This window comes from Dendronephthya gigantea, unplaced genomic scaffold (genome assembly GCF_004324835.1).
Source record: "Dendronephthya gigantea isolate DGI-Jeju-01 unplaced genomic scaffold, DenGig_1.0 000076F, whole genome shotgun sequence".
NCBI lineage: Eukaryota > Metazoa > Cnidaria > Anthozoa > Malacalcyonacea > Nephtheidae > Dendronephthya > Dendronephthya gigantea.
In genome coordinates, this window is record NW_021163086.1 from 29,099 (window position 1) to 42,785 (window position 13,687).

Below are 13,687 nucleotides of genomic sequence, written 5' to 3' on the forward strand. Positions count from 1 at the left end.
TACTGTAATGACACTGACCTATACTAAGATATACTGTAAAGAATATATGTCAGTGCTTGCAACGCATAAAGGCGGATTTCCACTTACAGCGAAATCGTTCGCTAGCGAAATATTTGCATTTTTTCTTTTCAATTGAGAACAGTCAAGTCGAACTAATTTACTTATGCTGTTAAAATTCAAAAGAAAATATGCAAATATTTCGCTAGCGAACGATTTCGCTGTAAGTGGAAATCCGCCTTAAGATGGCAGCTATTATGCAGTGAACTCCATATATCGCTTATATTATTTCAAAAATATTTATTGGAATTCGTCTTCCTAGTTCCAGGCCTTATAAGCGCGCGAATGCAAGGCGAAGTGCAAGTGAGCTCTATGGTCAGGGGCCGTTGTATAAAAACGTAGTTAGCGCTAACTGCGGTTAAAAAGTAGTTAAAAGTAGATAAAATTAGTTAACTTTAATCAAGTGGTTAAGCCGGTTGTATAAAAGTGTAGTAAACTATCCAGTCTATCCTCAAGGGCATCGTTACTTTCCAAATCGTAGCTATATTTAAAAATGGCGTCTTGAGCTTTTGAGAAGTGAGAAAACATTAAAATCAACACATACCAAGGTTCTGGTTGTCAACCGTTATCCACTCAGAAAAGGCCCCGTCGAAGCTTGTAAACTTTCAATATGCTTTTATTTTTTTTCATTTGGGCAGCAACGGAGTATATTTTTTGCTTCGAGAGACGTGTCAATGCCAAGTTACGATCCTAGCAAAGATTAGCCATCTTCTATTTCAACTGCCACCAGTATTTTGACTCAAAGGGACATTTTTGTATTAAGAGCGGCTTTTTTCGTTGAATTATTTTGAACTTTTTCCTTGTTTTATTGCATTTTCTCTCTTGCATTTCCTCCAATATTTTAGATCCAAATTCGGTCAATGTATTTGTCTTGTTCAACAGCGGTGAATATTTTTTTACACTTCATGTTATTTCTCTGTTTATTAACCCACGCAAGCTCCCCCAAGCTCCCCCAAGTTATTAATACGTTAATTAACAATTATTGGATGAGATTGAGTGTGATATCGAGAATTATCAACCCGAAGTTTGCATTATAACGCAAACTGAGGCTTGATAATTCTCGATATCATGCGAAAACCTAATTAAATAATTGTTTTATTTGGTATTTCCTTTTTGGAGAGGAAACCTGCGTCCAGAGGCCTAATAATTAATGCATATAATCGAAAAGGATCTCCTACCACTGAGCTATATTAAATTTCTCCTACCCGCAAAATATCACCGCCCGCCATATTTGCCCGAAAAGGGCCTGCGAAGGAGATAGGAAAAAGATGCAAGATGCAAATAATCAAAATTCTAAACAAAGCTACGCACCTTGGAAGAAAACAGACAGAAAACAGGTGAAAGACTAGGTGAACTGGTGAAAAACAGGCTGAACGATTGACATTATTTCATTATGAGTTACTTCGGGCCAGCAGGTTACGAAGATGACTGGGATGATGATCAATTTGACTTCGGTGATCATTACGATCCGGAATATTCTGCACATAATTCCTATCCCGCAACCAAATTTAGCGAGAGTACAACAAATGTGAAATCACAACAGAAGAATGATGCCGCACAAAACCCATCGCTTAAAACCTCGCGATTCAACGGCGGTTTTGGATCACCATCAGATTTGAAATCAACAGTTAATATGGGAACTGCAGGTCGAGGGCGGGGAAAAGGAGGTTTTTCCGAAACCAAATCACAAAACAATGGTAAAACAAACAGTTCTGAGGTTAAAAAAAGTAAAGGACAGGGAAACTTTCTATTTTTGCGGGCAAAGGACAAAGCGTACGTATTTTATATGTATTAAGCATGATCTCTGTGTAATGACTGGATGTGTCAAAACATGTGGCAAAAATGTTGAAAAAATGACAAAACGTTGGTCAAATTGCTTAGTTAATGGTCAGAAAATATAGTATCAAATTTAACCTATATGGTCATACTTAAAATAGGCTGCTTTCAAAGTCTAGAGGCGTTATAGGCTTTAAAAAATTTTCTAAATCTCTCAACGGATGTTGACCAAATTTCCACACCCATGTCATTTAGATATCATTAGGCTTCAGGAGCCTAATTATTTATATTCATCAGGCTATGTTGAAATAAAGATTCAATACATCCCTGTACCTGATAAGAACATTGGTCGTTTTTCATTATGAAAAGTTGGGCAATATCACATTCATGACACCCCAGTTCCAAATTGCTTGCCAAAATCCTAGCTGAGGATAGAATATTTATAGGATATCAACTTACATATGTGTTGTTTATTCTTATGATTTTCAATGTAATACAATAAAGCAAGAGTGAAAATCGAGCCTTCAGTTCTATTCACATGCAAAAATCCCATATGTAAATGCACATTTTATGAACGCATTTTGAAATCTAAATTTCTGGGGAGGAAGGTACACTCTGTTTTGGATATCCCTTGGGCAAAATCTGAATCTTCTCCCTCATTCCAGGAAAAAGAATTCTGATGAAAAGAACTCTCAAATTGCTGAAGATTTCCGAGCTGCCATTGTCAATGGGGATCTTGGTGTGATTCACAATATTTTGGATAAAGGTGAACTTTTTTTGGCAATAGTGCATTAATGTGTTGACACCTTACATCTTTTTTGGGTAGGGTTTTTTAGTGGCAGCGGAAGATGTGCCATACGGGGGGGGGGGGGGGTAACATTACAAAGTTTCCGGCAAAAGGGAATTATAGCTGCCATTTGGAATTCTAATTTTTATAGCACTGGTTAATAAAAGTTGACAAATTTATAAATTCTGATATTCATTAAAATTTAGATAGATGCAATATAATATGGCAGCACTCTTACTAAAACATTGGGGGAGGAGATTTACCCCCTAGCCCCCCACTTTATTTATTTCCAGTTCTATCTGTATTACATACATCCTAATAATTATAACCTATAAATATGTGAATGTGCCATGTCTTTATATTATTTAGGAATTTCAGTAGATTGTATTTTAAAATCTGGTTGGACTGGACTGATGCATGCAGCAAGCTGTGGCCTGCCTGAAATGGTCACAGTTCTGACTGAACGTGGTGCGAATGTAAACTTTCAAAAAGGTCAGTTCCATAAAAAAGTATTTTCCTTGCATCAATTTTGCTTGATATATTTGTAATAATTAATTTTTTTACATTTTCAAACCTAAACAGCAACTGTGATTGCCATGCAAATTATGCAATGTAATTTGATCATACAGTAAATTTCATAATTATTTAAACTTAATTTCCACCTACAAACATGAAGCAATTTTCACATTAAAATTCCCACCAGAATCACTAGGTATAATAATGTAATCCTAGAGGCTGGTAAATCAGTAGGTTAAATGTTAATTGGCTTTAAGGGTTGCTTTGTATTATATTTTGTAATAATATATACAATAAATGTACAATTTTGATCAATAGATTAATTGTAATTAATGATTAATTATGCAAAATGTAAATAAGGCTCTTTTGTAGAGAAAGTCAATAATCAGCCCGGTTTTATTTTTGTTTTGCTACTATTGTATATTTTTAGATATGTTTTCAGTAGTGATGGCTGCATGCTCTTCAGACAGTGATGCAGAAGACGGAGTAGCAGAATGTTTAAGCATTTTGATAGAAAAGGGAGCTAAGATAAATTCTCATGACAGGTATCACTGTTCCTTGTTATCTACAGTACTGTGCAAAAGTTTTAGGCCCCTAGTCAAATTACCACTTGTTAATAAAATTCATGGTATTGCAAGACATGCTAGGCAGAAAGACTTCTAGTGGTCTTGCACTTGGAACAGCCACCATGAGAGACCATTATTGCAGCACATTGCCTAGTCATTGACCTAACAAGTTTGTTTGTTACATCTGGATCAACAGCCTCATGTGATGTGAAAATAGTCTCTTTGATTCTTCCACATGTCGAGATGGTCTTTTATCTGACCTCTTCCTCACTTATTCTCAAAAATATTCAATGAGGTCAGCAATCTTTTAGAGTCTCTTATAGCTGGTCAATCACTTTCTTTCAGGCTCTTTTCTGTATGACATGGTGCCCCATCTTACTGGAAGATATAATTTCCACCACAAAGCCATCTCATCTATTAGGAAAGTTTTAGATGCAAGCCAAACATACCATTTTCTGTATGTTGGGACTTTCTGAAAGGTGGAGAGAACTTTGCGGTTCAGACTTTATCTTTGAACAAGATAGGGCACCATGTGACAGAAAAAAAAGCCCAACAGAAAGAAATATCAATCAGTACAGGGCAACGAAAGAATTCTAACCTAAACCTGTTTCAATATCTCTGGGAATAATGAGGAAGAGGTCAGATAGAAGACCATTTCGACGTCTGGAAGAATCAAAGAGACCCTTTTCGCATCATGTGAGTTTTTTGGAGTTTAGTTCCAAACGTAAGGCTCACTGTAGTTGGGTTTTTCTTAAAGTATTTTTTTGTAGGTATCATATGACACCACTGATGTATGCTTGTCGAAATGGTCGGCAGAAAATCGTGGAAATTTTATTGCGTCATAAACCCGACGTGAATAAGCAAGATCAGAGAGGCTGGACGGTAAATTTTGTTTCCTCAGGGCATTACGCCGGGCCAATTCAATGCATACTGCAAATACTCTACCTCTATAATTCGAATTTAAATTCGTGCAAAAGAACTAAAAACGATTATTCAACATCCCCCCTCCCTGAGTTATCATTCCAGTCGGATTTTGCCGGCGGGCCATGCACTTTGCGAAGAACATTTTTAGTATCTGTTGTAATTTTCCAATTCGTTGGACTGCAGCATTTTAAAACGTACAGTTCAATTTGACAAGCTTAAAAGAATACAGTGAACACATGACAGCCCTATATGGGTTTGATGTTAACAAAATTTAATTGTCTCGTTAGTCTTGCGGAGCTAATCAAACTTCGTGTAACATCAAACTTTCCGTGTTTAACGTCATTATAAGAAAGGCCTCCCGTATCACCAATCTGTAGCTTTCGTCTGAACAGAATTTGAATAGCAACGATAATCCAAACGAAACTACTAAATAGACGGGTGCGTGGATAACAAAACGAACTCGACAGACGATTCTGATAACAATGTTCTGAGGATTTAATATAAATCAACGATACTACAGGTACAGACTGACAAACACGAGCTCGTCGTTGGGATAACACAGTCGAGCTAGAAACGATTGTCCGTAGATAATACGACTGGAAACGGACTGTAGATCGATTGAGAATCGACTGGAAATCGATTGAGAATCGACTGGATATCGGTTCGAACTAGAATATAACAATTAAACAAACTAACTATAAACGACTATATAACACAGAAAGCTAATTAGGATATACATATGATATGACAATTAACGAGTACTTATACTGAGAATAACATGCTTTAACACTACAAATTACTATTGCCGATATATACGTGGCTATCAATGATATAACAAAACACACTGAATTAGGCATGCAAAATAATCAGCGAATTTAGCGTTTTGGAATAGCGATACTTAACTAGAACGTGCAGCATGCAAACTAACACATTATAGCAAAGAATTATGCGCAGATTACTAAAATAAACAAATGGCGCAAAATGTGAACATAGCGCATAGAATAACAATTATATTTAACAAATTTACTTACTTTGGTTTGCGCACGCACCAAACCTTTATAGAAAAATAGCGTAGAGTATGTAGATTTCTAGAGTACCAACGTGAATAGATATTGACGCGCCAATTATTTTATAAAGGCACCAACGACAGTTGCTTACTCACAAGCAGGTCCACGTTAAACACTGACTGAAGTTTGCTTGAGTCTCTTATATTTATGCAGAGCGATACCGGAACGTGCAATGGATCTAGAAATGTTGTTTTGCGCAACGGACATTGCTAGGTTAGGCTGGGAAACCGCATTGCGCATTTGCTGACTAAACTTACGCATTTTGGTTTAGCGGTTGTGGCTGCGGAAAATAACAAGGTTGTTTTTGCCAATACAATATTATAGAAAACATCCGTTGGTTAGTCTCTTCCGTTTCGAAACCAACACAATCGAACCTGATTTGCTGGACATTGATTCACTTTAGGCTCTTGGATGGGCGGCTAGTCGTGGCAAAGGTAGGATAGTTCGAATGTTATTGGACGAAAATGCAAATCCTCGATTATACACGAACGATGGACAGTCCGCTGAAGACTTGGCGTATGATGGAGGCTTTACGGTCGTAAGTTTGCTTTTTATGCCAGCATGTAAAATACACACTTAATCGCAGCATACAATGTGTTATATATAGTTCAGATTTGAAAATTTAATATATTGAATCTAGCCGTTGCAGAATTAGATAAGTGTTAAGAATTGAAGATTGTTGCGATCACTTGCATGCTTATATTACATCAAACATTTTCTTGGGAATAAAATGGAATTTAGAATTGGTGTTAGGTTTTGATTGTAGTGTGAGAGTTGTTGGGAACTTCTATTCAGTTAGTCGCTAAGAATTCAAATTACTACAATTCGGTTCATGGGGAATTAATAAACATTTTTGTCAACTACATCCTTTTCGAAATTTTTCAAATTCCTTCTGCATTAGTGGTTCATACTCGGTCTTCAAATAGATAATATTGAAATGAAAGTCCCTGAGTGTCAACTAAGAAGTGTATGATAACTATGATTTCGACATTCAAGTCTTGCAGTCTTTTCTGATTTCCGCATGACTTACCTGACGTTTAGGTCGCAGATGTTCTCAATAGCATTGTAAATCCAGGAAGACGTATAGAGCAAGCATCGTAAGTCCTTAGTTTATATAGACCCATAAAATTTACCTTATTACGTCAAAAAAACAATACCAATTTAAATTGGTTACCTCAAATATACTTGTTATTTTATTAGGTAAATAAGTTATTCAAAAAGAATTATCGATTGACGCAAACCAATTCTTTTTTATCAAATAGAATTGATCCAGAGATGATTAAAAAACAACCGATTTGAAATTAGCTGTTTTTAACTGTTTTTACAGAGTATGTTTTGTGATTGAGCGTGGTTTAAATGAAAGAGAATGACGCGCCCGGTCTCAAAACTCTGGAAGTAGTATATAGATTTCCGATGCATTATTTTATATTATGTAGGCAAAACAATACAGGATCTGAGATAAGACACGGCGAGAAAAGGTGAATACAGTATAGTGCAGATGTTATTATTTTTTATGTTCTTCGAACTATATATGGAGAAGTATCATGCATGTCAATCATTTCCCCCATGCATGTACAGTAAATGCTATTTATTAATAGTAGTGAAATACTTTCATATTACTCTATTGACATGACAAAATTAAAGTATATAATTTTACCTTTTATGCAGGTTGGCAGTACATTTCTCTCGTATTATGTCTGTTAGTTTATTAAGTCTATTATAGAAAATAATTTTAGGACCTTCGTCCTGATATCCCTCATCGCCTTTTATAATCCAAAGATAAAGGAGATACTCTCCTTTTAGTTAAGACATTGTATTTTAGTAATCTGAGTCAAGTAACATGTGCATACATACTGACATTTGTAGTGACTGCGTACGATATGGGGATTTAGAGCTTTTTTTATTTGGACTGGAACTAGGCCACCTTGTTCCCCTATTCCAGGTATATGTTGTAAACTACTGCTGTAATTTTACTTTCAGTAATATTCAATATATTATTTTAGGCGTGCCTGTTCTGTGTCATATCTGATATACTACTTCTGGCCACAACCTAAATCCACCGTATACCGCACTCTTTCTATCAGAAAGATACGATTAACCAGTACGATTATTGTAACGGTACCAATATTTTTCTTGCAGGATCACAAAATAACTTTTGATGGCTTTCTGCAATTAACAGATGCGGAACTTCAGCAGGTCAGATTTTAAATTCAATTCGTACGCTGTTGGTCTACGTCTTCTAAAGTAAATCCTTACGTTTTAGATTGGCATTAGTCAAATCGGTATTCGTAAGAAGATTTTAACAGCTACGCACGATGTACATACGAAAGAGTGGGATTTATCTAGTCTTCCATCTGAGGCGACCAATCAGATAACGTAAGGCTCATTTGCAGCTATATTTCCTGATATTTTTCTTCCTCTAATTTTATTGGGCGAGTGTATAGGAAGCGAGGATATTATTGGAATACAATTTTACATTTCTGGCGTACTGATCATTCAATTTCAACTGCATTTTTTGTGTATATAATAATATAGTGATTCCTAATATATTCGACATCTCGGGATGCCTACCGTTTACTTCGGGAATCGCTAATTCCAGTTGGAAAAGCCAATGGTACAAGAACTTTCCTTCGAAAAGTTTAGAAATTTTCGATACGAATTCCTTTGTATCATTTGCCTTTCCGACCAGAATTTCCTATTCCCAAAGTTAAATGGTACATAAGTACCCCAGCATACTGTATGGTGCATTTACTTTCATCGTAAAGCCTGTGAAAAATTCTACCATCTAATATCTAACAACCCTTCACACAAACTTTCTAGCTTACTGCAAGAGACTCTGTTACCTATGATTTAAGATGTAGGCGTAACTTTCAACTACCTATTTATTGCAAGAAGCAATAGATTTTTAATATATTTTATTCATGCTAGTATCAGAGAATTCTCGTGAATTTGTATATAGTTTTATATTCTATTCTACTTAGGTTTTAAATATGTCTCGTACGACCTCCTTAATTAATTATTACATTGTTATGTATTTTAAATAGTACAATAACTTTTGTGTTTATGTACATGCAACACGTAATTCAGTTTGTAATAGCTGCAAAGTGTTAATTTGAAAAAAATATCTATTTTCCTTTTCAGGAGCGACGATTTAAAGCTTGTTCTAGCTAATGTAGAAAAACATCTTCAATATATCAAATGCAGTATTGGATACGTTACCAAATCTTTGGTTGGAGCAGCTGGTCCAACCACCATCATACAGGTATCACCATTTAAACAACTACGCTCTTTTAAAACAACTTGTAACGACAAGTTATATATGTACGTATATATATATATATATATATATATATATATATATATATATATATATATATATATATATATATATATATATATATATATATAACCTCTTCTTCTGTATAGTATACAAACTTTATTGATTGCACTCATGAAGGCCCGGGTTAACGGACCGAAATCTTTCCAGTAATAAATGCTAATTTACTTTATTGAATATGTCCCCATGCATGCATATATAGCGTTTTTACTCGTTTGTGCGCCGCATTTGCGATCATTTTTTCTTAAAGAGCGCCGCCCCCAAATGAGCACCGCAGTATAATTATTTTCAAATTCGGCGCTTAATCGACGCACGTCGGAATTGTTGAAGACGCTATTGTTAAAATTTTCGTAAGGCGCTGGTCAATCGTGAAGGCAGAGACTCAGAGATTGTTACAAATATGATAATTTTCAGGATACCGAGCATTGCCGGCAGTTTTTGGCCAGAACTGAGGATGTATTAACCGAAGTGAATGGAATATCTGGCGAAATATTACGATTACAGTGTTCTGTTGAAGAGGTAACTTCAAAATCATACTTGGGCGAAGTCATTGTATTCCTTATAATATAATGTTCAGGAATACCAGGGCGGCGAAACATCGTGTGATATACTTTAGGAGTGGGGTCCGCGAGATATATAGGGTCTACAGATATACGTATAAGATCGACGCCAAAAACGTTTTTGCCACTAAATAGAATAAAACGGTTATTTTGCACGTTGGTATATATTTTTATATATTATTATTTACTTTTTGTCGTTTATAGGCATTTTTACATTGATATATCATAGGCAGCCCGGTCAATGCGGGTACCGCAGTCCGCATACTATCTTATGTAAAAGTGGATTTCCTTTCGCTCTTTGTTAGAATGTGACAAATAACTTAGACAAAACTTCATATTTTTTAAGTACGTGCTGGGTGACAGAGATCTTAATTCCATCCTCTCATATTTCACGGCGTTAATTTATTAACCTTTTTTTGCAATAGCTTGCTGCACACAGCATACAAACGACATTAATGCGTCTAACTACTCGTACGAACTAAAATACACAGGGGGCAGTACGCGCATCAGATATACATCAGGGGCCGATTGTTCGAAAGGCGTTTAGCTTAAACGGTGGATAAGTCAAACATAGAAAACCAAATTATTTATTTATTGAACAACTGAGCTGAAATATTTCGATGTAAATAGTTTGTCAATGGAAGTATACATATTATATATATTAAATGCATAAGATGTAGGTTCAGTCATTCACGAGATGTATGAGAGTGTTTTTAAACTTTGGCTTATCCATCGTTTAAGCTAAACGCCTTTCGAACAACCGGCCCCAGGGGTTATATATTGCTGTTTCACCGCCCTATCTCATATACGCCCTGCTAAAACCAAGCCGCGTTTAATTTATCTTAATCACTATACAGATGACTCCCTTAGCATGCCTTCTATTTGCAGCATGAGCTGTACATCAAGCTGAAAGACCTTTTCTGAAAGAGAATTTCTAAAAATTAAGCTAAGATTGCTTTCCGCCGAGGGTCTCAAATTGTATAGGCGATTTAAAAAGTCTAGAATGAAATTTAATGTTCATTTAGCGTATATATATTAAGAACCAACGGACGTTTTTTAAGGAGAAGGAATTAAGAGTTAAAAGGTGAGAAATAAGTTTTTGCTCCCGTTTTGTTTTTTAGATATCTTCAGGCGTGCCAAATGTCGCAGCTGATCTTATATCTAAAAACTTAGACAAGGACAGAAAACAAAACAAGTTGACAAACATTCATATTTTGATTGTTGCCGGTTGTTTAGGACTTGGCTTGACTGCTGCATTGATACTCAATGGTACCTCGAGAACCTAAAACCCTTTTTATTTAAGTAGCATGCATGATGCACTTTAGTTTAGCTGCACAAAGTTATGTTGTAAAAAGTGCTATAAAAATATTTGTTGTTTAATTTGTACATGGAAAAAACGAATTGGGTTAAAATATTGCATAAACATCCCCCTTACGAAGCGTCATTTTCTATATTCTTCGTTTTAAACTATGGATTGGCAAAATATGTCGGTCAGCCTAAACTGCCTTACCACTATTCCAAAACCAACAGCAGTTCGTGAATTATTGATATATATATTCCCTCCCTTCCCACATATTTACCCCATTATTTCGTATATCTCTTTCTCGCAGATTTTATCTGTAATTACCAATTTATTTCTCGACAAGTTTCTAAGGCTACCGAGCCACCGGGCGGTTCGAATCTCGTTTAAATCAAAATTTTCATTGTAAATAATGCATAGTAAGATAAGGTTGAATAAATAGCCGTAGGCTTCCAACCATCACCAGTTATACTTGTAGTAAAAACACGGACGATTACGTTCAAGTTGAAGGGATCAAGAAGAGGAAGGTACTGTTCCTCATCATGATTGGGTAATAGTTATATTCGGTTGATCATCCAAATTAATGTTTATGGAAATTTAGGGGAATTAGTGGATAGATGTGGATAATTAGGTAGTGTATATTAGTACAACATATATTAGTACAACAAAACTTAGTAATGGGGGCGTCAGTCGGGGCCGGAGGGAGCTGGTTGCTCGGGAAGGCAGGACCCGCGGGCGGTGACAAGAAGGTAGGCTTAAAAATATTACTACTGTACTCAATTGTTCCTATTTATTGTCCTATATTTTACTCCTATCTATCCCTATCTTTTTCTAAACACAGATATCCCTAACGATATCACCTAAGTTATCCCTAACACTTCTAAATTTTTAAAGAAAGCTTAGAAAACGTACAAACCTTAGTAGATTTTAACATTGTCTTATGTTCTTGCTTTCATCATTCCTCTATGCCTTTCGTGAAATAAATTACTTCAAAGTTTAAAGTGGAAGTCAAGTCCAAATGTATACAAACGATTTGTTTACATTTTGAACTTCTATATACTTTTTAAAATACGTTATGTTGTCCGAATATCTAACAACATTTTGGTTCTTAAAGTGAATATGAACTAGTGCTTATAACCATAAAAATTCGATACATGAGAAATTTGGGCAAAAATTTTATTTGAGGACCTGAGCCATATTGTGGTTTCAAGATGATTATTTAATTAAGACCCGAGGGTACCTAAATATCGAGGCAGGATTCAAGTCAGGACTCAAGTCAGGACTCGAGCCGACAAGCTCCGATTTAATGACTCATCTACGTCTTGCTGATGGAAACTTCTATTGCCTTCTTTCCCGCGTGCCTGCATGTTGGCGTATAAGCGGGTTCTTCCCAGTTTAATGGTTCTTCCCGTGTGCGGACAAATTTTAAGCGCTTTTGTTCATTCGTTCCAGAATAAAGTGCCACGAATGAACAAAAGCGCTTAAAATTTGTCCGCACAAGAGAAAAATTTGCTTACGCCAACAGCCACGAGTGATTATTAGCTCGGCTAGTTGCTCTCGTGTGCGGCAGGTTTTAAGTAGACTAGAATTTTTCCGAATTCGTTAAATGTGATTATTTATGATACCATTTTTTGAGTCCACAATTTTTAAATCGCTAAATGAATTCAAAAACAGAACTTTGCAAAGCTTCTAGTTAGTCAGCAACATTGTATTGGTCGCATAGCGTTAGAAAGGCTAATTCTTTTACCATTACGGTGCATGCACCATTAAATCGTGAAGATTTGAAAGTTAAAACAATGGATAATAGAAACACAATGTGTTTTTATTCTCCATGCCATGGTCAGAAATGAAAATTAACGATTTGCATCCGATATTTTGGACAGCAATTACCTGTTGGTTACGAGTTATGTTACCCCCAATTTTTATTTCATAAAATGATTTATTATAAAATCAACTATATGTCATCCAAATATGGCGGATTGGTCGCATTGCGTGAGAAAGGTTAATTGACTCGAGTTCTTGACTCGAGTCCTTGACTCGAGTCCTTGACTCGAGTCCTGGCTCGAGTCCTGCCTTGAATCCTGACTCAAGCAATAGTATATCTCTTAAGACCCGCATAGTGAGGAAGTAAATTCCAGTGTGATTACGAATAGTGTGGCATTTTATTACATGTATTTAAATGATAGTCTTTGGCACCTAGTGTGGGCTAGTATTTCTAGATAATTGCTCAGTAGAAATAATAAGAAAACGCTTTTTCTTATTCATTTATCTACGACTCGTGAACCCTGATTTCTTATAACTTCGCACGAGATTACGGAGTTGTGAAATTATAATTAGTGTAAGTGGTTATTTACTGATTATAGGATTATTTCTTACAACTTGCACGAACGTGTATAAGTACATACGTATTTATACAGTATAATCGGTTCTTTTTTATCCAATATAACATAGCCGACTTGTCTGTAGCAAAAATACAGAATACTATCCTCAAATAAGAGCAAATCCTACTCACCAATACCATACATTTCATATTTGTTCTCATATTCTGTTGTTACAAGTGGCTATTGGATCATTCGAAATTCAACATAATACAGTCCTGATTGTGGAAATTACTCATGAAATGCGGAAAACATACCTTATGTTGACACTATGTTGATAAGAAAGTCCCAAAATCTTTCAGCAAGCGTGGAGAGCTGATCCATTTTCTATGTATCGTAATATTTACCTGCTCTTGTCAACATGCTGCTGTTAATTTTTCGCAAATGGCAACTTACGGTTTCCATCCCAATTCTCCAAG

At 35.7% G+C, this 13,687-nt stretch overlaps 1 protein-coding gene across 1 annotated transcript; it reads left to right on the forward strand.

Annotated features, from left to right (window-relative positions):
* The first annotated feature begins 304 nt into the window (after positions 1-304).
* Positions 305-11,482, forward strand: LOC114531943 (ankyrin repeat, SAM and basic leucine zipper domain-containing protein 1-like). The gene is made up of 14 exons (XM_028553541.1): positions 305-1,830; positions 2,499-2,599; positions 2,990-3,112; positions 3,567-3,681; positions 4,473-4,584; positions 6,097-6,231; positions 6,735-6,790; positions 7,130-7,171; positions 7,560-7,635; positions 7,833-7,889; positions 7,957-8,069; positions 8,835-8,955; positions 9,445-9,549; positions 10,712-11,482. Exons 1-14 carry the CDS (start codon positions 1,451-1,453, stop codon positions 10,874-10,876), a joined length of 1,701 nt encoding a protein of 566 aa, XP_028409342.1. The 5' UTR covers positions 305-1,450; the 3' UTR covers positions 10,877-11,482.
* Positions 11,483-13,687: the final 2,205 nt, after the last annotated feature.

Bases quoted from the DNA above. Each gene is read 5' to 3' on its own strand.
- LOC114531943 (XM_028553541.1), top strand. From the start codon at position 1,451: ATGAGTTACTTCGGGCCAGCAGGTTACGAAGATGACTGGGATGATGAT. The intron at 6,232-6,734 runs GTAAGTTTGCTT...CCTGACGTTTAG, and splicing joins ATGATGGAGGCTTTACGGTC to GTCGCAGATGTTCTCAATAG. The intron at 7,890-7,956 runs GTCAGATTTTAA...CTTACGTTTTAG, and splicing joins CAGATGCGGAACTTCAGCAG to ATTGGCATTAGTCAAATCGG.